This window comes from Balaenoptera acutorostrata, chromosome 2 (assembly GCF_949987535.1).
Source record: "Balaenoptera acutorostrata chromosome 2, mBalAcu1.1, whole genome shotgun sequence".
Lineage (NCBI taxonomy): Eukaryota > Metazoa > Chordata > Mammalia > Artiodactyla > Balaenopteridae > Balaenoptera > Balaenoptera acutorostrata.
Window position 1 is genome coordinate 62063047 of NC_080065.1, and position 27833 is coordinate 62090879.

The following is a 27833-nucleotide window of genomic DNA, read 5'->3' on the forward strand; positions in this document are numbered from 1 at the left end:
GCCCCCGCTCGCTGCAACTAGAGAAAGCCTGCACGCAGCAACGAAGACCCAACGCAGCCAAAAATAAATAAATATATTTAAAAAAAAATTAGTTCCTTTAAAGCACACACTTCAAGCTCATAGCGTCTCTGCAGGTTTATCATTGAGTAAACTGAAGCCCACAGATTCACGTGGGCATCTGTTGCAGACCTAGAGTCGGCTCTTCAACTGGAAAGAGGACCTGTTTCTAGTTGTGTGCTGTGTGAGTTCTCTTAGGCTTAAGGCTTTAGATGCTTACACAACAGAGATGTATACATTATGGTGAAATGTAATGGGCAAGCTAGGAGCAAAACTGAGAAGAATTCATTTCTAAACAAAACTCTTAGGAGTCAAGGGTTTCAAAGTCAGGCAGAGAGTTGTGGTTTGCAATCAGTGAAAATAGGTAAATCCTATTTTCAGGCAGAGCGATTGACTAAGGAAAAAATTAAATATCGGTGAATTATCTGTGAGAGCAAATACATTTAAGAAAGATCCAGATAGAGAAATAACACAACTTCTGCTTTTAATTTTTAAAAAATGGATTGTTTTTAAATGGAATATTGAATCAATGGTGCTGATACAATCCATTAACCACTTAGAAAAGAATAAATTATTCCCTACTTCATGTATTATGCCCATTAGTTCTGGATAGGTTGGTGTTACATATAAAAATGAAGCCATTAAAGAACTAGAAAAGCACAAATTTAAGAAAAGCCTAAATCTAGGTTCTGATTTCAAGGTGGGAAAGCTTAAAAGCCAAGGAAGCCTCCAGAAAGGAAGAGACAGAGGAAAGAAGTTTCAAACTTCTAAACAAGGGAGAGGGAGGGAAGAAGACTTGGCAAAACAAATAAAAATTTTCCAGCTCATCATCCAAATTAAAAGGCAAATATCAAACTAGGGAAACAGTAGCAACTTAAACAGCAGACACAGGGTTAATAACTTTACTGTGGAACTGTCACTAATGGGAGGACCCAGAGAGCATGGAAAGTAGAACACCCTTATTCTCGTAGTGGGCGTGTATGACACACATCATTACACCCTTTCTGAAGAACACTTGGGACAGTATGTCTTAAATAAAATCTTAAAAATAAAAGCTCATACCCTTTGATCCAGCAATTCCACTTCTAAGAAAGAATCAGAGATCTGTGAAAAGATTTTTATATAAAGATATTTATCATAGACTTTTTTTAAATTGAAGTATAGTTGATTTACAATGCTGTGGCAATCTCTGCTGTACGGCAAAGTGACTCAGTTATACACATTGAGACGTTCTTTTTTCATATTCTTTTCCATGATGGTTTATCACAGGATACTGAATATAGTTCCCTGTGCTGTACATTAGGACCTTGCTGTTTATCTGTTTTACATGTAATAGTTTGCATCTACCAGCCCCAGACTCCCGGTCCAACCCTCTCGCTCTCCCCCTCCTCCTTGGCAACCACAATATCATAGACTGTTTATAGTAGTGAACATTTCTAAAAGTTCTAAATGTCCCCAAGTAAACTAGTTCAATAAAAGTGGTCTTTCCATCAAGACTCATATTTTAAAAGAACATTTAATACAAGGAAAAATGTTTGTGGTATTTGAAGTGACAAAACACTATATAGAGCATCATTGTAATTTTATAAAATGAAAAATACTAACTATATATACTGTGGTGATAACTGGATATGGTTACAGATGATTTTTTAGTTTTCTTGTACTTTTTAAAAAATATTATTTTTTTAAATTGAGGTGTAGTTGATTTACAATGTTGTGTTAGTTTCAGGTGTACAGCAAAATGTCTTCTTGTACTTTTCTGTGTTTTCCAAACTGTCTAAAATAAGTTTATGTGTGTGTTTCTGTCTGTGTGTGTCTTTGGTGGTGTGGTGTACAGGAGATCTTTGGAATAGTAGCCCAGTGGACAGTGCTCTAAATATCTTCGTTTCCCTCCCCCCATACACACACACATGTTAAAAACATCTTGTTGGAACCCCACAAAGGCCTATAAAATGGAGACTACACAGGTGGGTTACCAGATAAGCTTTCTTAATGAGAAACTGGAAAGAAGTGAACAGCAAGTTTGATGAAATCATTTTTTTCATAAAGCTGTAAATATTACAGAATATAGATAAGAACATAAACGACGGCAAGATCAAAGACCCTATGGAACAAATCCACTAGGAGAGAAGGTAAAATTTATAGACTGAATTCTTATTCTTAAGCCTGTTCCCTGTGAGTGTCCAGTTTAATGACGGTTTAAATTATATCTGCAATTTTCTTAGCAATTCGCTTACTTTTCAAGTTTGTAAACCAACACATCAACAATTCCCAATCAATGGGATAGCATTTCTCCAGGGAGCTATGAAAATATACCTTGCATTTAAAGGTAATAAAAAACATGACTAAACATGCCTCTGTTCTTCATAACGCAAAAGTACCACATCTGGTCATTTAAAAAAAAATGCATTATACAGAGTTGCAAGGATGCCAGATACTTATTACAGAGAACTGTTTTATCCATTTAGCCCAATTTTCCAGATGTTTTATTACTTGGACACAGGACAATTGTTGAAACTGGTTATTGAAGCCCATTTATTTCAAGGGATTCGTCTGCAAGCCATAGGAAGCATTTGAGGGACAAGTAATTTATGACAGGCCACAAGGCAATGCTTGAGGAGGGCTGCTGTCTCACTGGGTCACAAATAATCCCAACAAAGGACAAACTACCCTATTTTGTTAACACCCAGCTTCATTTGCAAAATTTGCCTCTTAGGCCAGCACTTAGTTGTCATTTCACATGCAAATGTGATGCACATAATTGGAGCAATTTCCATAATAGTAGGTCAAGTTGGCTGTGACAGTTTAGCTGTGATTGGAGGCCTGGTTCTCATTGTCTACCAGCAACAAAATACTCACTTGGACCAGTTGGAAGTCTTGTCCTCATAAAGACAACAGGATCAGGTTCCACCGGAGCAGGTGTGGCTTCCCCCAGCCCTTCAGCAGCCGGGTGTCCCTGCCCTCGCCTCCCCCATCCCTCCCCAACACCCCACACAATCAGAACCTGCAGAGCACTAGCCTTGGGACATCAGTGGAGCTGGTCCTGGCAGCCACAGTCACTGCAGCTAATTAGAAGGCATCTCACTGTGGTCAATTCTCTCCACATGTCTATCAAAATAGGGATTTGAGCAGGGAGCAAAATCTTTTTTAGCTTTGCCTCTCTGAAGTCACAGCCAGACACAGTCACTCTGTGTCTTTGCTTCACATACAGATGTAGGAGATCTCAGGGCATCTTGTAGGTGTGTTTTCAGGCTAAAAGGGCCATGTTGCAAATTGCCCTAAGCCAAAGCATTCACGAGCAAGTAAGTATTGGGCAATTTATTTGTTGTTGTTTTTGGTATTCTTGTAAATGCTGGTCACCTCTGGCATTCGAGAGAGTGGAGACTGTGCGTCCTCTCCTTGACAATTTTGCTACCAGGTTGTTTATTGCAGTGAAATGGAATCTGAGACCAAATTCTGCTGAGTATGTCAGTGTTTATTAACCAGCAGGTATAAAAATGATCATATAGTGCTTTCTTATGAGTGGGGGAAATGTCCCCTCTCTCTTCAGGCATTCCAACTAGCTCTTTGCTTGAGAGATTCACTCCAAGGAGAAACAATATTTTTTAGAGCAGGATTAGCCAATTTACTGGTTGGGTCAGGGGATGAGGTCACAGGGATGAGGAAGAGCGCAGAGTCAAGCAAACATCTGAGGGTCAAGTACTGCTCCAAAGGCTTGGGCTGGGCTGGCCAGACCCTCATGTTACCGAGTCCAAGCTCACTCTGCTTGCCGCCATGACAGGCCAATAAATCGGGAGACAAGGTGTTGAGGCAAAGAATACGACGACTTTATTTGGCTTTAAGCCAGCAGACCGAGAAGATGGCAGATGAACGTCTCCAAAGAACCATCTTATGGGGTCTGGATGCCAGTTTCTTTTATAGAACAGAGAGGGGGAGGAGGTGAGGAAGTAAAGTGAAAAGGCCATTTATCTTGCAAAACATCTCCTCACATGGCCTGCCTCAGGGAGGGGATGTGTTAATTTCTTCTTTTCTGCAGCCATTCACAGGTGGGCAGGGTTCCCTGAGGCAGGCCATTATGTATGATTATAATAACAAAAGCAACAAAAGCAAAGGTTAAAGTCAAAGAAACAGATCCAACATGGAGTCAAAATTGGCTCTTCCCTGTTACACTCATACTTGCTTGGGTGAGGGCAGTAGGGTCCATGACAGTCTTTCTAGTCAGCCACAGATTTCAACTCTGCATTTAAATGGGGAATCATTCCAGTCATTACTTCCACTAGTTAACCAACCCTCTATTGTTAGATTTCAAAAACAATATTCAAATCCATAATTCTGGAGTGTATATTCTTGATTAGGGTGCTTTAGAGGCTCACTGCTCATCCCCGAAGTGTGGATCCCTGATTAGGGGGCCTCAAATGCTAACTGGCCCCTCATGCATCACACTGTTTACAGTGGATAATATTAAACTAAATGATCTCAGGTTATATGACATCCACAGTCCATAAGGAGTGGGCTGGGAAGGGACAAAGGCTCCCAGAGAATGGACAACTTGTTCTGTTGCTCCACAAAGGGATGGAGCCTGGCTCTTTGATATTCAGCCATAAAATGCCTTGATTGTGATCTTTTCGGAGGCTGGACCCAGCCCAGGCAGGGTTACCTGATGGAGATAGGGAACAGGTGCAGGGGTGGGGGAAGGGAAATCCCAAGAGCTGTAGCAGTGTGCCTCATCCAGCAGCTTGTCTTTTTTGTTGGTTTGTTTTTTGTTGTTGTTTTTGTTTTGTTTTTACTTTTTACTGGTGTATCTTTTTTTTTTAATTGGGGTATTGTTGTTTTACAATGTTGTGTTAGTTTCTACTGTACAGCAAAGTGGAGTTCCCTGTGCTATACGGCAGGTTCTCATTAGTTATCTATTTGATACTTATTAGTGTATATATGTCAATCCCAATCTCCCAGTTCATCCCACCCCTCCCCTTCCCCCCTTGGTGTCCATACGTTTGTTCTCTACATCTGTGTCTCTATTTCTGCATTGCAAACCGGTTCATCTCTACCGTTTTTCTAGATTCCACAAATATGCGTTAATATACGATATTTGGTTTTTGTTTCTGACTCACTTCACTCTGTATAAGTCTCTAGGTCCATCCACGTCTCTACAAATGACCCAATTTCATTCCTTTATATGGCTGAGTAATATTCTATTGTATATATGTGCCACGTCTTCTTTATCCATTCATCTGTTGATGGACCTTTAGGTTGCTTCCACATCCTGGCTATTGTAAATAGTGCTGCAATGAACATTGGGGTATATGTGTCTTTTTGAATTATAGCTTTCTCTGGGTATATGCCCAGTAGTGGGATTGCTGGGTCTTATAGTAGTTCTATTTTTAGTTTTTTAAGGAACCTCCATACTGTTCTCCATAGTGGCTGTATCAGTTTACATTCCCACCAACAGTGCAAGAGGGTTCCCTTTTCTCCACACCCTCTCCAGCATTTATGGTTTGTAGATTTTCTGATGATGCCCATTCTAACCAGTGTGAGGGATACCTCATTGTAGTTTTGATTTGCATTTCTCTAATAATTAGTGATGTTGAGCATCTTTTCATGTGCCTCTTGGCCATCTGTATGTCTTCTTTGGAGAAATGTCTATTTAGGTCTTATACCCATTTTTGGATTGGGTTGTTTGTTTTTTTTGATATTGAGCTGCATGAGCTGTTTGTATATTTTGGAGATTAATCCTTTGTCTGTTGATTCGTTTGCAAATATTTTCTCCCATTCTGAGGGTTGTCTTTTTGTCTTGTTTATGGTTTCCTTTGCTGTGCAAAAGCTTTTAAGTTTCATTAGGTCCCATTTGTTATTTTGTTTTTATTTCCATTACTCTAGTAGGTGGGTCAAAAAAGATCTTGCTGTGATTTATGTCCAAGAGTGTTCTTCCTATGTTTTCCTCTAAGAGTTTTATAGTGTCCAGTCTTACATTTAGGTCTTTAATCCATTTTTTTTTAACATCCTTGCCCATGAGCTTCTTTTTTTTTTTAATTAATTTATTTATGTTTATTTTTGGCTGCATTGAGTCTTCGTTGCTGTGTGCAGGCTTTTCTCTGGTTGTGGCGAGTGGGGGCTACTCTTCGTTGTGGTGCGCGGGCTTCTCATTGTGGTGGCTTCTATTGTTGCGGAGCACAGGCTCTAGGAGCGTGGGCTTCAGTAGTTGTCGCTTGTGGGCTCTAGAGTGCAGGCTCAGTAGTTGTGGCACAAGGGCTTAGTTGCTCCGCGGCATGTGGGATCTTCCTGGACCAGGGCTCGAACCCGTGTCCCCTGCATTGGCAGGTGGATTCTTAACCATTGTGCCACCAGGGAAGCCCAAGAAGGGCTTTTAAAATGTTAACTTCTCTGAGCCCCCAGGAGCCTCCTGCTGTGAGAAATACTGAAATGGAGCAGGACCCTATGGGGCCTTCCAGGGACAGACCCTTCCCCCTCATATCCTCTGCTTTAGCTCCTCTCTGAATTACCTAGATAATAGTATCTGATGCACATTTCCTGAGTTGTTTTACAGATACGAAATCCCCCACCAAATGGAAGATGTTAACTATTTAATGACCATGAGCACATAGTCCCTAGACCTACTGGAGCCTGAGAATTCATAATATTAACCCCTGTGACATTGCCCTGTTACCTCACCATCATCCAATCAGAGAATTGTGCAAGAGTTGATAACATACCCTGCGACTGTCCCTCAGCTTGCCTTTAAAGATGCTTTGCTGAAACCCTTTGGGGAGCTCAGGTTTTTTGAGCACTAGCTGTCCTGAACTCCTTGCTTGGTGCCCTGCAATAAATGCTGCACTTTCTTTCACCACAGTCCAGTGTCAGTAGATTGGCTTTACTGTGTGAGGGCAAGTGAACCCACATTTGGTTTGGTAGCAATACGATAACATGTATGAATCTTAAAAAAATTATGCTGAGTAAAAAAAACAGGACCAAAGAAGAGAACATACTGTATGGTTCTATTTCTTTAAAATTTTAGAGAACGCAAACTAATTTTTGGTTACAAAAGCAGATCAGCAGTTGTCTGGACAGGAGGTGAGGTGGGAGTGGGGTGAGGGTAGAGAGGGCAGGGGCAGGGGGCAGGGACTGCGGAAGGCAGGAAGAAACTTTCGGGGGTGATGGATATGTCCATTATCTTGATTGTGGTGATGGCTCCACTGTTACATACATAAAACTTACCAAACTGTACACTTTGAATATATGCAGTCTATTGGATGTCAATTATACTCAAGAAAGTTGTAGAAGAAAAAAAAAAAAAAAAAAAGAATCACCCTCATCTTCTACCTGCTGATTCTTAATTAATAGATCTGGACCTGAACTCCAGCATCAGTGTTTTTCCTAAGCTCCAAGGTGAGCCTGAGGCATAGTGAGGTTGAGGACCGCTGGATATCTGAGCTGCTTCCTGGTTCTTAGATTCTGTCTCTTTGGAATGGGAGAATTCCTTGGTGGATACTAGGAAAGTATTTTCTTGCCCGTGTGGAGTCTGGCACCTTGGTAAAACCATGAAGGAACCCCTCCTTTGCTGCTGGTTACTCCTGCCTCTCTTCTCATGCTGGGACTCAGGGCTGATGAGGTCTAGGTGGTTTGTTCTCCTGTCTGAGTTCCTTCTGCTGTCCCAACGTATGTGATGTTTGTTCTCAGGCCGTATACTCTACCCCTACCCACTCTGGTACCATGACATGATGAAGTGTCAAAAGGGGTCACCATGTCTCCCCTCATCCCATGCCTGTGCAGGCCATTTCAGGTACGTGACCCCTTGCTCAGATGGGGCAGTTCTCCAGGGCAGCCCATGGTTCCTTCTTCTAACCAGCACATTTTCAACAAAAGGAAGCAGCTCCTGTTTAGCGCTCTTCTGAAGGCTCCTAGCTGAATTTTCTGGTCCTCCACATACCACACCACACTTCCCAGAGCATTTCCATGAGTGCCAGCTGCCTGCAAGTCCTAGTGAGAAGTGAAGACTCACTCAGTGTCAGCTTCGCATTTCGTGTGTGGTTCTCTTGGAATCTCTCAGCCTCCGAAGCTGCAGACCAGACTGGATGACTCTGGCAGGGAACAAACCAAATGCTAGTCCCTAACTCCCAAGAACTTGGCTCTTCCCTAGAAGACAAACTCCTCACCTCTCTCTAGACCTCTTCATGTGGAGAGCAGGGCAGGTTAACATTCAGGTCTGGCAGCAGTGCCCTCCTAGTAAACCCTGCCCTGGGTAGCTAGTGCCATCTCTTCTCAGGTAAGAGATGTTCTCTGACAGGCCCTGGTTCATCTCCACACATCAAATCAAGTCCTTCGGTCATTACATTTCTCATTTCCCCCCAGTTCAGATTCCTCCATCATAACATCTCACATTCCATGACAAATTGGGGATGGTGGGAGGAGGGTAAGAAGGAGGGGTAGGAGATAAATTTTATTCTAGGGACAATGGGAAACAAGCCATTGACATGTATTGAGTAAAGAAGTGACATGACTTAGTTTACCTTTTACAAGGAAGACTTTGGCAGCTAGCTGTGTTTCCACACTGGTTGAGGTAGGGGTGAGGTCAGTGGTACAAGCAGCAGGTGGAAAGATCTTTCCAGGCCAATATCTAAAGGTCTACCTCATTCCTTTTTAATTTCTGGGGGGAAACTAGGGGTCAGGAGGGATTATATTAACACCAGCAACAAAGGAATGTAAGGTCTAGGAACATGGCTAATGAGAAATAAGAAAGGCCAGGTAAAGTAGACTATGGGACTTTGGCGACAAGCATAAAACAACTTTATAAATTCAGAGATTATGTCTAAGTGGAAAGATTCAATATTGCACATTCTCTCACGGAATATCTTCGGCCTAACTTTTTTTTTTTTTAGTATTTATTTATTTATTTGGCTGCGCCAGGTCTTAGTTGCGGCGTGCGCGATCTTTGTTGCCGGCTGTGCGATCTAGTTCCCCCCCAGGGATATAACCGGGCCCCCTGCATTGGGAAAGGGGAGTCTTAACCACTGGACCACCAGGGAAGTCCCTATCTTCTGCCTAACTTTTAACCTCCCATCTGTTCAAAACTCTGTCCTGAGGGGTTCTGATGGGAGGCTTTAATAATTAAAGCTCTACTGCAGTTATAGAAAAGTCCAGACTGAGGGGCAAATAACCACCCGGTTATCTGGTGTTAGGGGTGAGGGAAGTTAGGTGCTCGTGGCGTGCGTTGTCACTAACTCCAGAGGCCGGAAGGAGAGCGCGAGCGCTGCAGGCACGAAGCCGGCGGCCGACTCCGCGCCTGGCAAAGTCCGGGGTTGGGCTGGGCGGGGAGGGCAACTGGGGCGGGGCGGGGCGGGACGGTGGTCGCTCTGGAGGCGGAGCCGGGGCAGAACACACAGTCAGCTGACTCCGTGACTCGCGCGCGCTCCGCGCTCCCCCCTCCCCGGCCGGGGAAGAGAAGTCAGGTACCGGGGCGGCGGCTCGGGCATACCCGGCCGACCGCGGAAGAGAGCAGCTGAGAAGCCATGGAGCATCGCGGGCTGGGGTGGCCGAGGCTACCCAGGCTGCTGGAACTGCTGGCGGCGCTGGCGGTGCAGGCAGTGCGCGCCTCCGCCGTCGCCGCCGCGTCGCCGGACTTGTGTCTTTGGCCTATGCCTCTCTCCGTGCAGACCACCCCGCGCGTGCTGCACCTCTCTCCCGACAACTTCTTCTTCAGCCACAGCTCCACTTCCAAGGCCGGCCCCTCCTGCTCACTGCTGCAGGAGGCGTTTCGGCGGTGAGTGCTCCCGACGGGCGGCCGGGCGGGAAGGGGACCCGGAGACCCCGGGACGGGGAGGGACAGACCACCCTGGGACGCAGTGCAGGCGCGGGGCGGGGGGGCGAGAGGAGGAACACCTGAGCGCTTCTTACCACCCGCACAGCCATCCAGCTGCGCCGGCGCTCTGATCTCCATTTGACAGGGGAGGAAACAGTCTCCGAGTCGGCCAGTGACCCCACCAAAGTCACAGGTCTAGAAGATGGCAGAGCCGGCTCGAACCAACACGAACTGAAACCCAAGCACTTCCCCTTCCCCTCCTGCCTCCTAAGGAACTTCCTGGGTGCTCTGGAACCCTGCTTTGAGTGCGGGATACTGAGTGGAAGGAATAGGTTGCTCAGTCAGTGGCCGTGTTCGCCTCGGAGGGGAGAATGGGGTAGACGGAGAGGAGGGAGGGAAATGGCAGTTTATTTGAAGGGAGTTCTGAGAGGAAGATGAGTGCTTAAAGCTTGGGGACCAGGGGTTCCCCAAAGTTGCTTGTCATTTATAGGCCATCTCTCGCCCTCCCCAAATCTGGTTGCAATTCAGATGGCAGAAAGTCCGTAGGTTGGAGCACTGCCCAGAACTCCCCTTCCCTTCCCAAATCTCAATTCCGTGCAAAATGCTGAATATTTTCACCTAACTACTTTGATATGGTCGCTGCGCTGCAGTATCTGCTTCTCTTTTTGTTTCCCAGAAACACTTATGTGCTTGCTCTCCCAGCTTCTTGTTTAGATCTTTAGCACCTCACATTTCCACAGCCCTCATGTCTGTAAACCCGTTGGCCACAGGGTGAATTGTGTATTGAGGAGGGAGCCCACAGTGCTAGCTTTTTGGGGTTTTTTTGCTTTTTTAAATTGATGTAAGTTTGATTTACAGTGTAGCGTCACAACGCTAGCTTTGCTAACTGCACCATGTACAAGACAGATTGCACTTGGGGAGATGTTTCAGTAAGGCTCACTCTGCGACCTGTGTGGGCAGGACTGTCCTGAAGGTGTTCAGTGCCCCGAAGGATTGTAATTTGGTGCTGACGGTACTACCCCTTTTCTCCCTTAGATTTTGGTCTCTGTTCCTAGAGGTCATTATAGTTTAATCGTGCCTGCAGGACACCAAGCAGCTGCTGGAAAGATGCAAAACTAGTTTAATAACACCTGCTGGCCCCAGGTAGGCCTGGAGCGTAGGCTTAGGCTGAAGAGTCTCAAGAAGTTGATGGCAGAGATGGTTTCTTCTCCTTCGGTTGTGTACAATTAAAGGGACCTTGTGGCCCTCAGTTTAGACGCATACTCCACTGAGCCTTTGGTGTTGAATCTGCTAACAGGTCAGAATGGCTAGAGTCTGGGTGAAGAAGTAAAATCAGGGTGGTTGGTTGCCTTGGGATATTGAGAAGGAAAAAGTACTTGCAGGCCATCTAATGGAAGATCATGACTAGGAAATCTTTTAAAAACAAACACACCATATTTGCTTCGGGACTCAGTTCATAAAATTGGATTTTCCTTCTGTGCCATCCTGCTAGTAAAATAAGGACTCGGTAATAAGCTGAAGTGATATGAGTATGGCAGGAGAGCGTGGATGACTTAAGTTAACCATGGTTAGATAACCAGAACTTGAATCAGCTGTGAGATGGTTTAAAAACAAATCTTGGCATCTCAAGGCAGTGCAGGTAATTATCTGACGATTGCCTAACTAATTCGTGCCATGTGTGTGAAGCAGCTATTAATTATACCCTGCATTGTTAGGAAGCAGGTTATAAAACATTAGTCCTATATGGGGATATATGTATATGTGTAGCTGATTCACTTTGTTATAAAGCAGAAACTAACACACCATTGTAAAGCAATTATACTCCAATAAAGATGTTAAAAAAAATAAAACATTAGCCCTTATGGCTAAGACTTGAAAGCGTTCAGGTGAGCATTCTAGGATCTCAGGAGGGGCAGTATCTACTTCAGGGTAAAAGCATGATGGGGTTGTTCCAGAAGCTCTAGGCCGTGGGGAACACACAAGTTTGTTCAGATTCTCGTAGCTCCTGTCTCCTGAAGAGCCCAGTTTCTATCTCAAACCCTGCTTTGAAACTCTATGCATTTTGCAGGCAGAGTTCTGTCTGTTTGGTACATGGCTGCTTCCTCAGCTTCTAGAACAAGATCTATCACATGCAAGTTACTCATTTTTTTTTTAATGAACAAATAGCTTTGCTCCCTCAGTTCCTGAAAAGCTAAATTAACCCACATACCTTGCACACCACTGCGCCAGAACCCTTTGAGTTTTCTGTTAGCGTTTTAATATCCAGAGCCAAGATTTTCCTTATTTGGGACAAGCCAGCACCTAACTCAAATCTCAAAGCTGCTGGCAGCTTGAATTTCCCTTAAAAATTTTTTTTAAAATTTGTGGTAAAATATACATAAGATTGCTATCTTAACCATTTTTAAGTATACAGTTTAGTGATCTTAATTTCCTTTTGAGTCTGTCAAGGTTTTCCTACGAAAAAGGTCCTCAGCACCTTCATCTCTTCCACTGTCTCACTGGTTAACTTCCATACACTCACTTCCAAGTTCATCAGAACTCTCCCAGCTCTCCTTACGTCCCTGGAAAAACACAAGATGGTCTTACATATAAGTAGCATACACAACCTTCTGGCTTATCAAAATCTATTAAATATCATAGGCTTTGAAGCCTGTGTGATCTTTTATCTTCTAGCACCTTCAAATGTTTATTTAATATCCTCTTCCTCTGCTATTCGGGTACCAGCAGAAGGTAAATTTTCAAGGCCCTAGTGAGAATTCTGTGGTGTTTGTGTATTAGCTAGGATACTTTTGTTGGAAGGTAACAGGAACCCTGACTCAGTCTGGCTTGAGCAAAAAGAAAACCTATTATCTCACGCATTATGGAAATATAAAAGCAGGCAGGATTTCAGGGCTAGTTGGCTAAGTGGCTCAACAGTATGATTAGGAAATCTGTATTCTTTCCACCTCTGCTCTGCCATCTTTGGTGTGGCTGCAACTGGTCTAGGTATCACGTACAGAGAAAGTTTTCTTCTTGTGGCTCACTTAGGAGAGGAAGCGTCCTCCCACCCCTGCCCCATCACTGGTCAGAATTGACTTGCACACCCAGGATTATTAGTTTGATTATTGGTTCTTAATGGGGACTTCATAGGAGTCACTTGGGATTATGGCAGGGGGACTTTTAAAATCTTTGTGCCTGGATCATGCTCTCAGAGATTCTGATTCTGATTCTGAAGGTCTGGACATCAATACTTGTTTGCAAAAAGCCCTCCATGTGATTCTAATGTGCAGCTTGGGGTGAGAGCCTCTAGTTGGACTGATACGGGGTAGCAGGGATTTGAGGAGTCAACGACAGTGTCTGCTACCACATATGTATTTAAAACTTGGCTACAGTGCTTTAAAATTTTGTTTGAATTTCTCTCTCACGCAGATATTATGACTATATTTTTGGTTTCTACAAGTGGCATCATGGCTCTGCTGATCTTCGTGTTGGAGTGGAGTTGCAGCAACTTCAAGTCTCAGTTATCCTGGACCCAGAGTGTGACACTTTCCCCAAGATCTCTTCGGATGAGTCCTGTGAGTACCTATGTCATGTGAATGTATTGTGAACAAAGCTGCTTGTTACAGACTCGAGTGCTAGAAGCTGGCTCCACGCCATGAACTATTGTGAGCTCTTGACCAGTGAGTTTATAATTCCTATTTTTAAAATTACCATTAGGGGACTTCCCTGGTGGTCCAGTGGGTAAGACTCTGCACTTCCACTGCAGGGGGCACAGGTTCGATCCCTGGTCGGGGAACTAAGATCCCACATGCCGTGAGGTGTGGCGCAAAAAAAAAGAAAATTACCATTAAAGTCTGATGGCAAAACGAATACATAATTGTTGTAGGAAATCTTTAAGTACAGTAAGTGAAGAGGAGGAAATAAATTACTCATAACCCCAGCACTCAGAGTTAACCACTGTTATTTCAGATTTTTTTTTTTTTGCAGAGTGATACATTTAAATATTTTATAGATATAAATAGAAGCATATGATAAACAATGGCATGAAAAAGGAGTACTGTACCTGTGGTTTTTCTGTTTTGCATAACAATCCATTATAAACATGTATTTCACTAAATATTTTTCTATGACAGCATTTTTAGCGTCTGAATAATGTTCTACCAACTGTACAGATGTGTCAAAACTTACTTGGCTTATCCCTGATTTTTGGACATCTAGGTAGTTTATTTTGAAGACAAGTCTGTGCTTATAGGCATGCTCTTTTTTTTTTTTTTTTTGGCTGTGCTGCACGGCATGTGGGATCTTAGTTCCCCGACCAGGAGCTGAACCCCTGCCCCCTGTAGTGGAAGCACGGAGTCTTAACCGCTGGACCGCCAGGGAAGTCCTGGCATGATCTCTATTTACAATTTAATTTGACACAAAGATAATGCAGAACTGGGAGGGGTGAAGCGTTTCATTTTCATTTATATTTATGTTGTATTATATATGTTTCATCTTCATTTATATTGATTGACAATGTAATCAACATTTAGCTACATGATTCTTTTTGTTTGCCTAAAACATTATTCTCTAAGGCTTTTCCTAAATTGCTCTAGAAGGAATAAACAAATGGGCAGCCCTTTTCCATAGAGTGTACTGACTGGGAATAATGTGGAATTGTATCAAGGAATCAAAGAAGAGCAATGGGTGATATAAGATTAGTGCAGAAAGAGCAGACTGGTGAGTCAGGTGTAAAAATAGAAAGGAAAATGCATATCTTAGAGAAAAGAGCGACTCCTTTGTTCTCAGACTGCCTCACAGACAGTTAAGTACATCTCTTCATCCTCTCGATAGAGATGAGATTTCTTAATACATCTCTGAAAAATAACTTAATTTCTCTTCAATTCTGTAGCTGTTCTTAGAAGAGAAACAGGATGATTTGCCAACATTAGCCATGTGATTTTACTGGACACTTTATTAATTAGGTTTTGCAATCTGAATTGAGAAATGGTCGTTAAATTACCAAGGGATCTTTGCTGACAGGCAATACAATGACATATTGTAAATTCCAACAAATGGAACATATCGAGGCTGGGGAGTTATAGCCTATCTTCCATTCAGCTTTGCAAACCCTCTTTTTTCTGAAAGGGAAGCTTCTGGAGACAAGCTGCCTGTGAAATTTTCTGGTTAAAGGATAAACTAGTTTTAAACTAGTTGATGATGATAAAAGTAGCACACACAAATGGAAATAACAAGATATCAACCGTTGTCCAAGAGGATGCGGAAATCTTGGAGAAAGTGACAAGTGTTACAGCATCATCATCAATTAAAATAAAAATATGCATACCCTCAGAACCAGAAATAGACTAATTTCTACCACAGAGAAATAATTACATACATCAAGAATGTTCCACGCAGTTTGCCTGCAGTGATGAAGATTTATAAGCAAAACTAAATGTTCATCACTAGAAGAATGGCTAAATATATCTTGTCAGTTGACACTAGAGAATACTATACAACAATTAAGAATAAAAAAGTGGAGTTATAAAGAACAGATGTGGAGAACTTGCGAAGATAAATTGCTGAGTTGGGCAAAGAAATTTATATAATATGTACAGGAGGATACCATTTATATACCAACATATACAAAAGAAAGCACACATAAAGCAATACTGTATTTTCTTGTTACACATATGTGTATGAAAATGCCTAAGAAAAGGCCTGATATTTCTTTCCTCTGAGGAAAATAGGGGGAGTTGAGTGGGCATCTCAAAGGGGACTTTAGCCTTATCTATAACATTTTATTATTTTAAAAAGAGGAATCCATTACTGCTATTTGTATGTATACCCTTCAAAACCACAGTGTGGTGCAAAAAGTACAGAAAGGGATAACTGAAAAAAAAGATGCCTCCTATCCCCTGTCAGGGAGGTAATCACTGTTAACACTAAGAATTTGGCTTTGAAATAAAAATTGAAATTCTATAGCTTATTTGTCCATATATTTAGAAACCAAAATCTCCTTCTAACTGCTTTATATCTGCGGTTTTTGCGTTGAGTTGAATCAGAATCCTTTTAAATATCAGCCCGCCCTCAGCTATTGGAAAATAATTGGCATCAGGTACATGCCACATGTTAATGATTTTAGATAACTCTTTAGGCTGACTAATTCCAGGAGATCTCAAAACGGTAATGTGGCAAAAACTGGCTTTTAAACAGTGACCTGTGGAACGGTAAGCTCTATCTAGGTAGCTAACTTAGAATTTGGTACAGAGGCGGAGAATCGTGGTTAGATTGTGGTCATAACAGCTATAGCATCCTTAGCCTGGCCTTTAGCTAACTCATGACTCTGTTCTTCTGATGGCAAAGGCTACCTTGTCAGAAGACTGTCACCTGATTACTGGCTGTTGATAGGACGGTTTTCCCTACCTGTAGCCAACTATCATGGGACAGCCTGGGGAGGTCGGGGTGGTGGAGGAGGAGGATGCAGCCCAGATACGCTATTAAATCATTAACCTGCAGCCCTTGAGTGTCTTTACCGTGGCAAAGTCTGCATCTGTCACACCCCTTTAGCTTTCGATCTCTCTGTGCTTTCTGGTGCTTTCCTTTATCTGTGAATGATTCCATCCCAAACCTCTCCAAAGACTAAGATGACTATTGGGGCAACCTCAGGCAGAGTATGATTTCAAGGATTGAGAGATTAGTGCCCCCTTTGCCCAGAAGCAGCCAACTGGAGCCCCGTTTTAGATGGGTGTGAACTTTTTATTGAGTGGGACAAAGCTGAATTAAGCTATAGTGAGTTAAGAAGTGAGTCTTAAGGAAGATTTAGGATAATGTTGGGGGAAGGTAGGTACAGGGCAAGTAGGGGAGCACAGGGAGAGAAGGGACAGAGTAGAGAAGACTCTCTGGCCTTAGAGGGAGTGGAAGATTGAGCGATACTGGAGGCTTCACCAAGGAATTATGGGCACTGAGGAGTTTGCACTTTTGACTTAAATTCTTAGCTTAAGTAGGACCCTCTTCTGTAAAGGGGTAGTTGGAGAGAATAACTCTCCTGCAGGGGAAAATGAGGAATCATGGAGGTGACACCCAACTTCCTGACTTGAGCAAATCACCTGGTCGGAGCGTGGTGCACGATGAGCCCAGAGCCCGGCAGGTGAAAGAGGGAAGAGTTCAGAGTGGGGCATGTGGAGTTAAAGGAACCTATAGGGCTTCTAAGTGAGGATGTACAGGAGGCAGGTGGAGAAACAGGTCTGGAGCTCAGGAGAAAAGAATGATCCAGAAATACCAATTATGTGTTTAGGGAAATGTGTGTTATTGAGGGATTAAAAACAAACATTTTTTTCCAGTTTTATTGAGATATAATCGACAGCACTGTTTAAGGTGTACAGCATCATGATTTGACTTACACACATCATGAAATGATTATCACAGTAAATTTAGTGAGCATCCGTCACCTCATATAGATACAAAGTTAAAGAAAGAAAAAAAATTGTTTTCCTTGTGATGAGAACTCTTAGGATTTACTCTCTTAACAGCTGTCATATACTGCATCCAGCCCTGTTTACTATATTCATCATGTTGTGCATTACAGCCCTAGTACTTATTTATCTTATAACTGGGAGTTTATACCTTTTGACCACCTTCATCCAATTCCCTCTCCCCCCACCACCCGCCTCTGGTAACCACAAACCTGATCTCTTTTTCTATGAGTTTGTTTGCTTTTGAAGTATAATTGACTTACAACACCATGTTAGCTCCTGTTACACAACATGGTGATTCGATATTTCTACACATTTCGAAATGATCACCGTGATAAGTCTAGTTACCGTCTGTCACCATACAAGAAGCATTTTTTTTTCCAATACAGATACTTTACTTGTGAAAGGACCAGTGGCCTCGCTCACTGCCAACAGAGTTTGGGGAGTATTACGAGGTGAGTTCTATGTGGTTTCATTGTTATTTTCTAGTAAGGAAATATTTTCAGTTGCCACTTTGGGAAATGAAGCACAGCAAAACTTTGCTTCCTTGGACCCTTTATAGAATGATTTGCTGGGTATTTCCAAAACAATTTCCATTAAATATATACTACTTAAGGCATGGGAGAAAGATCATTTGACCTTTTAAAAATGCTTGAAGGTTATTACATTCATAATGCTGTAATTCATTGATGTTCTTGGGACTATAATTTTTTTTTTTAAATGTGTCTTTTTTTTTTATTTAATTTATTTATTTATTTTTGGCTGTGTTGGGTCTTCACTTCCGTGCGAGAGCCCTCTCTAGCCGTGGCGAGCGGGGACCACTCTTCATCGCGGTGCACGGGCCTCTCACTGTCACGGCCTCTCTTGCTGCGGAGCACAGGCTCCAGACGCGCAGGCTCAGTAGTTGTGGCTCATGGGCCTAGTTGCTCCGCGGCATGTGGGATCTTCCCAGACCAGAGCTCGAACCCGTATTCCCTGCATTGGCAGGCAGATTCTCAACCACTGCGCCACCAGGGAAGCCCGGGGCTATAATTTTTTTTTAATTTATTTATTTAATTTATTTATTTTTGGCTGCGTTGGGTCTTCATTGCTGCACGTGGGCTTTCTCTAGTTGCGGTGAGCGGGAGCTATTCTTCATTGCGGTACGTGGGCTTCTCATTGTGGTGGCTTCTCTTGTTGCGGAGCACAGGCTCTAGGTGCGCGGGCTCAGTAGTTGTGGCTCGTGGGCTCTAGAGTGCAGGCTCAGTAGTTGTGGTGCATGGGCTTAGTTGCTCCACGGCATGTGGGATCTTCCCGGACCAGGGCTGGTAGGCGGATTCTTAACCACTGCGCCACCAGGGAAGCCCCGGGACTATAATGTTTATAGAGTTATAAATGGCTCTCACCTGCTCTGATTAAGGAATTTTGTTTTATGATCACTTCTTGCTGCCTTCCGTAGCAAGCATTTCCCTTCTGCATTTGTTTATACATTCAAACAAAAGTATACTCACATATTTTTTTCTGAACCAACCTATTAGTGCAGAAGCATAAAAACAAAGAGAATAATCATTTTCCCAATAAAACATGTCCAACTGTCCACGTAGTGGTGATGGTTTCAGCTTGATATGGTAAGATGCTAGTGATGTACATGCAGCATAAATGCATGTGCCATCGCATGGGAGAGTCCTTAGCAACTCAGCTTGGTTCCTCTCCACTGTCTCCTCATGGGAGTTGTACTTGATCTCATCACCAGCTTTCATCTGAATCCACTGGGGAATGGGACAATTCTGCTTCTGTTTCTTGGCCAGGAATCATTTGATCCTGGGAGTCTTGTGAGAAGACAAGGTCAGGAACAGAGTCAACCATACACACCATGATAGCTGAGAAAAGAAGAGAACCCTTCCCCCATTTTAAATTCCTGTGGATTTAGAAATATAACAAAGTTTGCAGGGATAGCATGAAAAGATAAAAATATACTCTAGAGTGATTGGAGGTGGTGGGCAGAGAGGAACCTTAAAAGCTTTTCCTGTGACTTTCAGTCTGAACTTCAAAGTTCGGGCATTGGGACATTTATTTTTGCTGTTCAAAAGCTGCTATTGGGCTTCCCTGGTGGCGCAGTGGTTGAGAATCTGACTGCCAATGCAGGGGACACGGGTTCGAGCCCTGCTCTGGGAAGATCCCACATGCCGCGGAGCAACTAGGCCCGTGAGCCACAATTACTGAGCCTGCGCGTCTGGAGCCTGTGCTCCGCAACAAGAGAGGCCGTGACAGTGAAAGGCCCGCGCACCGCGATGAAGAGTGGCCCCCGCTCGCCGCAACTGGAGAAAGCCCTCGCACAGAAACGAAGACCCAACACAGCCAAAAATAAATAAATAAAGAAATTTATTTTAAAAAAGCTGCTATTACCTCTTCTTTTAAGTAGATAAGATTTTGTTGTACTGGCTTCCAAATTAGTATAGTTTTGAGAAAGGAGAGTAATTTTCTTTAATGTGAGCAGGCCAACCAAAGTTATTAAAAATAAAGAAGGCTTTGGATTTGACTCAGGTTGAGTGTTATCTAGAATAAAATGATCGTTGTTACTGCTATATGTTTTGTAGTCATAATAATAATGGTATGATTATAATCACTGTTACTGCTATATGTATTATAGTCATAATAATATTGGTATGATTATGATCTTATTTCAAAATACGACATGAAAATAGCTATAGATGTTTACCGCAAATGTAACTACAAACATTATCATGTAGATCATTTACATATAATGTTATGTGATTTTAAGCTTTTGTCGGTCTGATGTGCCTGTCTTGTCTGGGGCCTGTTAGGGAAAACAGAAGTTTTTTGATGTTTGCCCTGATCCACGTCAAAATAATAGAACTTTTGAGAGCATTTTGGGAATCTAGTCCAGGAAGGCCTTATTTTCTGCTTACTGTCAGACTTTGAAAGTAACAAATGTGCTCTAAATGATAATTGAGTGTACTGCCACTTAACAGAAAATTCCCAAGTTATTCCTCCTGGTATGGGCCTGTATTGGGGGTGGGAGGGAGGCATAGCAAAAATGACTTTGAACTTTTTATTCTTTCCTATTTCCTATTTTTTTTGAGGTATAATTGACATAACATTATATTAATTTTAGGTATACAACACAATGATTTGATATTTGTGTATAATGCAAAATGATCACCACAGTAAGTTAACATCATCACCACACATAGTTAGAAAAATATTGTTTTTCTTATGATGAGAACTTCTAAGATTTTACTCTTTTTAGCAACTTGCAAATAGGCAACACAATATTTATTAACTATAGTCACCATGCTGTACCTTACATCCCTAGGACTTATTTATAAATGAAAGATTGTACTTTTTGACCCCCATCACCCATTTTGCCTACCCCCTATCCCCGTCTCTAGTAACCACAAATCTGTTCTTTATATTTATGAGCTTGGTTTTTGTTTGTTTGTTTAAGATTCCACATCTAAGTGAGATCATTCAGTATTTGTCTTTCTCTTATTTCATTTAGCATAATGCCCTCAAGTTCCATCCATGTTGTCCCAAATAGCAGGATTTCCTTCTTTCTATGGCTGAATAATATCCCATTGTATATGTATACCACATCTTTATCCATACATCCATTGATGGACAGGTTGTTTCCATATCTCGGCTATGGTAATGCGGCAGTGAACATAGAGGTGCATATATTTGGGGGGTTAGTGTTTTGTTTTCTTTGGATAAATACCCAGAAGTAGAATTGCTGGATCATGTGGTAGTTCTATTTTTAGTTTTTTGAGGAACCTCTGTACTGTTTTCTGTAGTGGCTGCACCAGTTTACATTCCCATGAACAGTGCATGAGGGACCCTTTTACTTCACGTCCTCACCAACCCTTGTTATTTCTTGTGTTTTTGGGTGTGAGGTAATATGTTACTGTGGTTTTGATTTGCATTTCCCTGATGGTTAGTGATGTGGAACACCTTTTCATATATCTGTTGGCTATTTATAGGTCTTCCTTGAAAAAATATCTGTTCACATCTTCTACCCATTTTTAAATTGGATTGTTTGTTTTTTTGCTATTGAGTTGTATGAGTTCTTTACATATGAACCCCTTAACAGATATATGATTTGCAAGTATCTTCATCCTTTGGTAGATTGCCTTTTCATTTTTCTTGGAGGGGGGAGATAAAGGGCTGTCATTCATTCATTCATTCATTCATTCTGCACTGGGTCTTAGTTGCAGCACGTGGGATCCTCTTTTTGGCATGCGGGATCCTTAGTTGCGGCATGCAAACTCTTAGTTGCGGCATGCACGTGGGATCTAGTTCCCCGACCAGGGATCGAACCTGGGCCCCCTGCATTGGGAGCGTGGAGTGTTACCCACTGGACTACCAGGGAAGTCCCAGATTGCCTTTTCATTTTGTTGATGATTTCCTTTGCTGTGCAGCTTTTTACTTTGGTGTAGTCCCACTTGTTTATTTTTGCTTTTGTTTCCTTTGCTTTTGGTGTCATATCCAAAAAATTAAATCTTTTTTAAATGTTTGGTAGAATTCACCAGTGAAGCCTTCTGGTCCTAGACTTTTGTTTGTTGGGAGATTTTTGATTACTGATACAGTCTCCTAGTAATCAGTTTGCTCAAGTTTGCTGTTTCTTCATAATTCAGTCTTGGTAAGTTTTCTCTCTCTAGGAATATATTCGTTTCTTCTAAGTTGTCAGATTTGTTGGCATATAGTTTGTCATAGAAGCCTCCTGTGATCTTTCGTATTTCTGTGGTATGTTGTCACATCTTCTCTTTTATTTGACTTTGAACTACAGGCAAACCTTGGAGATATTGTGGGTTTGGTTCCAGACCACTGCAGTAAAGTGTCTATCTCAATAAAGGGAGTCACACAAATTTTTTGGTTTCCCAGTGGATATCAAGGTTATGTTTACACTATACTGTAGTCTTTTAAGTGTGCAATAGTATTATGCCTAAAAAAAGCAAGGTACATACCTTAATTTAAAAATACTTCATTGCTAAAAAATATTGATCATCTGACAATGCAGAGTTGCCACAAACCTTTGATTTGTAAAAAATGCAGTATCTGTGAAGTGCAATAAAATGAGGTATGCCTGTATTCTTTTTTTAAAAACTTAATTTATATATTTTTTAATTTATGGCTGCATCGGGTCTTAGTTGTGGCACGCGGGATCTTCATGGTGGCATGCGGGATCTTTCGTTGTGGCGCATGGGTTTCTCTCTAGTTGTGGCGTGCAGGTTTTCTCTCTCTAGTTGAGGCATGCGGGCTCAGTAGTTGTGGCGCGCGGGCTTAGTTGCCCTGCGGCATGTGGGATCTTAGTTCCCTGACCAGGCATTGAACCCGCATCCCCTGCATTGGTCCAGTGCATTCTTTACCACTGGACCACCGGGCAAGTCCCTATGCCTGTATTCTTAGGTTAAAATTTTCCTTGGCAATATAGTTGTCAGCTAGAATGATGAATTTTGGTAAAGTCAAGGCCAGATAGAGGAGTTGGCCTGTAATATAGAGAACAATCCACTTGAATAAAAATTTTTGGTCAGGAGATAGTCTTTGCAGGTATAAATAAAACACTGTAAGTCGGGCCTTTATTTATAGTTTCATGATGTTTTCTGAGCCTCTTTGCCCTCTGTTAAGTTTAGGTACCTTCTAAAGTGCCTATAATATTTTATGATAAAAATTCTTTCTTACAGTGCTATAAATTTATTAAGGAACTGGCATTTTATTTTATTAAATCACTATTTTGTGTTTATCATTCAGACAAAACCAAGGGTATGGGTACAATGAAGTAAAGCATTTTTATTAGATGGCACAGGGATTTTTTAAGATTGAGCTTTGATTTTAGAAAATATGTTACAGGGCACATGTATAACATATTTAATTTTATTTGCCTTTTCTGGTTATGGTTCTGTGTATGGATAATACATCTTTTATTGTCTCTTTTATAAATTAATGCAATAAATTTTACTTTCCCTAGGCTTAGAGACCTTTAGCCAGTTAATTTATCAAGATTTTTATGGAACTGTAAGTATGATTATTATATGTTACTAACATTATTGGGTAGATATAATACTATAGGAAAAATATTAACTTTTTAGCTTCTTGAATGTTTTTTGTTTATTGCTTCTTGAATGCTTTTTCTTCCCAAGTGTGTATCTTATCTGGTAAATGTATATTTCATACTTTTTTTTGGTTTTAAATTAATCTTTTATCCAATACTTGCATAGATAGGTATAATTTATTTATTACGTAAATAAAATGAGTACACATTTTATCTAAGACAAAATAAATAAAAATTTTCTTTTGTCTTTTAGTTCACTGTCAATGAATCCAACATTGTAGATTCTCCAAGGTTTCCTCATAGAGGAATTTTAATTGATACATCCAGACACTTTCTGTCCGTTAAGAGTATTTTTAAAACTCTGGTAGGTAATTATTTTATTTTAATCCACTGTCTATTCTGAAGATGTGTCCTTTAATGTTGTTACTTTACGTTGGTTACATATGCTGTTGTGCAGGTTGGAACAGGGGATTCATTTTCCATATACTAAGTATAAGCACTGGGCTTTCTTCCCTCCCTCCCCTGAGAAGTGTATTTCCTCTGCTGAGAAGTGGAGGCTCCCTTAGGGAATCACTCTCTTGTTTTCATTGGGGTGGGAGAGGGGCTTAACCAGTATTCAGTCAGCATTGTTAAGAGAAAGACTCAGTTTTAATAGTGCCCATTGGCCCTCTGTGAATCATTTGTCAAATCATGGGTCTAGACTTCTGGTTAGGAATATATGGTCATTGTACCTCTAGTTGGCTTTACTTTTGTGGTCTCCACTTACTTTTTTTAAAGTGGCCTAGAAAGGAATCTGAGAGCAGCTTCGTACCTAAGGAAGAGTGTTCCAAAGGAATATGGAACTTCAGGTGGTGGGAGCTGGGGGGCAAGGTGGACATTAACTATTTTCTCTTAAGGACTTTTCATTGGTTCATCCCCACCATCACTGCCAGTTTGTAAGGATTGGGAGGTTTTCTTGACATATTTTTCTGCACCTTCACCTGATCATTTATGAGCACACTATGTTATAAAAAAATTATTTTTACGTTTACATTAAAACCCTGAATTTCTTTCTCCAAAAGACATTATTGTAATTTTTATGAAAGAAATGTATGCTTAGTATAAAAAGTTTGAACATAGATATGCATAAAATAAGTAGCGATCCCATAATTTCATTTACCAAAGATTGACATAAATTTTTGTCCCATTTATCTCATTTTAAACTTAAAAAATGAATATCTTAATGTATAATATGACTTCTTTTTTTACTGAAATATAGTTGACATACAACATTATGTTAGTTTCAGGTGTACTAAATCATGATTTGACATTAGCATACATTATGAAACGATCATCATGATAAGTCTAGTATCCATCTGTCCCCATACAGAGTTATTACAATATTATTACATCCCCATGACTTATTTATTGTATAGCTGGAGGTTTGTTCCTCTTAATCCCCTTCACCTATTTTCACCCACCCCCTTACCCTCCTCCCTCCTGCCAACCACTCTGTATTTATGAGTCTACTTTTGTTTCATTTTGTTTTGTTCTTTAGATTTCACATATAAGTGAGATCATTGATATTTGTCTTTCTCTGATGTATTTCACTTAACATAATATCCTCTAGATTTATCCATGTTGTCACAAAGGCAAGATTTCATTTTTTTATGGCTGAGTCTTCTCTGTGTGTTTTGATTGGAGAATTTAGTCCAATTACATTTAAAGTAATTATTGATATGTACTTACTGCCATTTTGTTAATTGTTTTGGGGTTGTTTTCATAGTTCTTTTTTGTTCCTTTCATCATCTTTTGCTCTCTTCCCTTGCCATGTGGTGACTATCTTTAGTGTTATGTTCGGATTTCTTTCTTAGTGTGTGTACCTATTAATAGGTTTTTGGTTTGTAGTTAACTGTGTGTGTGTGTGTGTATATATATATATATATATACACACACACACACACACACACATATACATACATATATATATGTATAGTTTTATATACATGATTAGGTTATATATACATGATTATTGTAAGTTGACGATCTCTTAAGTTCAAACATTCTAACAACCCTACGTTTTTACTCCACCTCTCACATTTAATGTTTTTGACATCATATTTTACATCTTTTTGTTTTGTGTATCCCTATGCTACTTATTGTGGATATAGATGATTTTTATTACTTTTGTTTTTTAACCTTCCTACTAGCTATTTTTTTTTTTTTGAAATTCACGTTCTTTTATTTATTTATTTATTTATTTATGACTGTGTTGAGTCTTCGTTTCTGTGCGAGGGCTTTCTCTAGTTGCGGCAAGTGGGGACCACTCTTCATCGCGGTGCGCGGGCCTCTCACCATCGCGGCCTCTCTTGTTGCGGAGCACAGGCTCCAGACGCGCAGGCTCAGTAATTGTGGCTCACGGGCCCAGTTGCTCCGGGGCATGTGGGATCTTCCCAGACCAGGGCTCGAACCCGTGTCCTGCATTGTCAGGCAGATTCTCAACCACTGCGCCACCAGGGAAGCCCCCTACTAGCTTTTTAGATGATTACCCTACTACCTTTACTGTATGTTTGCCTTCAGCAATGATATTTTTCATTTTGTAATTTTCATATTTCTAGTTATGGTCTTTTCTGCTTAGAAAAGTCTTTTTAACATTTCTTGTAAAGTTGGTTTCGTGGTGCTGAACTCTTTTAGTTTTCACTTGTCTGTAGAACTCTTATCTCTCCTTCAACTCTGAATGATAGTCTTGCTGGGCAGAATATTCTTGGTTGTAAGTTTTTTACCTTTCATCACTTTGAATATGTCATGCCACTCCTTCTGGCCTGCACAGCTTCTGCTGAAAAGTCAGCTGACAGTCTTATGGGAGTTCCCTGGGAAGTAACTAGTTGCTTTCCTCTGGCTGCTTTTCAGATTCTCTGTCTTTAATTTTTGCCCTTTTAATTGCAATGTATCTCAGTGTGGTTGTCTTTGGGTGACCCTGTTTGAGATTCTCTGTCTTCCTGGACTGTATGTCTGGGTGTTTCTTTTCAGATTAGGGAAGTTTTCAGCTATTATTTCTTGAAATACATTCTTTGCCCCTGTCTCTCTTCTCCTTCTGGGACCCCTATAGTGTGTATGTTATTATCCTTGATGTTGTCCCAGAGGTCTCTTACACTATCCTCATTTAAAAATTTTTTCTGTTCAACTTGGCCGATTTCCACTACTCTGTCTTCTAGTTTGCTGATCTGTTCCTCTCTATCTACAAATCTATTATTGATTCCTCCTAGTGTATTTTAAATTTCATTTACTATATTCTACAGCTTTTTGGTTCATCTTTATATTTTCCAACTGTCTATTAAAATTCTGTGTTCATTCATTCTTAGGTTCAGTGAGCATCTTTATGATCATTACCTTGAACTCTTTTTTGGGTAGATTGCTTATCTCTACTTCGTTTAGTTCCTTTTCTGGAGTCTTGTCTTGTTCCTTTGTTTAGAACATATTCCTCTGTGTCCACATTTTGCCTAATTCTCTGTTTATTTCTAGGTATTAGGTAGGTCAGCTACATTTCTCAATATTGCAGAAGTGGCCTTATGTAGGAGATGTCCTATGGGGCCCAGCAGTGCACTCCTCTGTGGTCACCAGAGCCACCTCTAGGGGTGTCCCCTGTGTGGGCTGCATGGGCCCTTCTGTTGTGGTACGGCTGACTACTGTGAGTACACTGGTAGGCAGGGCTGGTCCCTGGACCAGTTGGCTGCCAGGCCCCACCTCCTACGGTGGCTGCTGCCCTGTGGGTGGGCAGAGCTGGGTCTTGGGGCAGCTGGCTATGGGGACCAGGGTTCCTGGGACTGGTGCTGGCCTGTTGGTGGGCAAGTAAGCCCCTGGTGCTGATAGTCTAGAGGGAGGACTCCAAAGTAGCACTTGACAGCACCACTGTCCTCGTGGTACAACAAGCTCCCTGAAGTGGTTCCCTGCAGTGTCTTTGTTCCCAGGGGGAGTCCCAGTTGCCTCCTGCCTCTCTAAGAGGCTAAGATCAGCAAGTGGGTCTGACCCAGGCTCCTTACAAATTACTGCCTCTGACTTGGGACTCAGAGCCTGTAAGATTTTAAATGTGTTTTGTTTTGTTTTTTAATTGGAGGATAATTGTTTTACAATGTTGTGTTAGCTTCTGCTGTGCAACAAAGCAAATCAGCCACATGTATACCCATATCCCCTCCCTCTTGAACCTCCCTCCGGCCCTCCCCATCCCACCCATCTAGGACATCACAGAGCACCGAGCTGAGCTCCCTATGCTATACAGCAGGTTCCCACTAGCTATCTATTTTACACATGGTAGTGTATTTATGTCAAACCTAATCTCCCAATTTGTCGCACCCTTCCTTTCCCCTCCCTATGTCCACATGTCTGTTCTCTACGTCTACGACTCTATTCCTGCCCTATAAATAGGTTCATCTGTACCATTTTTTCTAGATTCCACATATATGTGTTAATATATGATATTTGGTTTTCTCTTTCTGGCTTACTTCACTCTGTATCACAGACTCTA

General features: G+C 41.5%; 1 protein-coding gene across 4 annotated transcripts in view; it reads left to right on the forward strand.

The window, feature by feature from the left end:
• Positions 1 to 9418: 9418 nt before the first annotated feature.
• HEXB (hexosaminidase subunit beta) overlaps positions 9419 to 27833 on the forward strand; it is a 38614-nt gene continuing 20199 nt past the window's right edge. Inside the window, exons 1-5 of one of the 4 annotated variants that reach the window (XM_057541442.1) lie at positions 9419 to 9811; positions 13259 to 13404; positions 17673 to 17738; positions 23249 to 23295; positions 23586 to 23696. In XM_057541442.1, coding sequence (XP_057397425.1) covers positions 9561 to 9811; positions 13259 to 13404; positions 17673 to 17738; positions 23249 to 23295; positions 23586 to 23696 — 621 coding nt within the window. In that variant the 5' untranslated portion in view covers positions 9419 to 9560. The remainder of the gene's footprint in view (positions 9812 to 13258; positions 13405 to 17672; positions 17739 to 23248; positions 23296 to 23585; positions 23697 to 27833) is intronic. The other 3 variants (XM_007175916.2, XM_007175917.2, XM_057541443.1) reach the window with 3 other exon arrangements.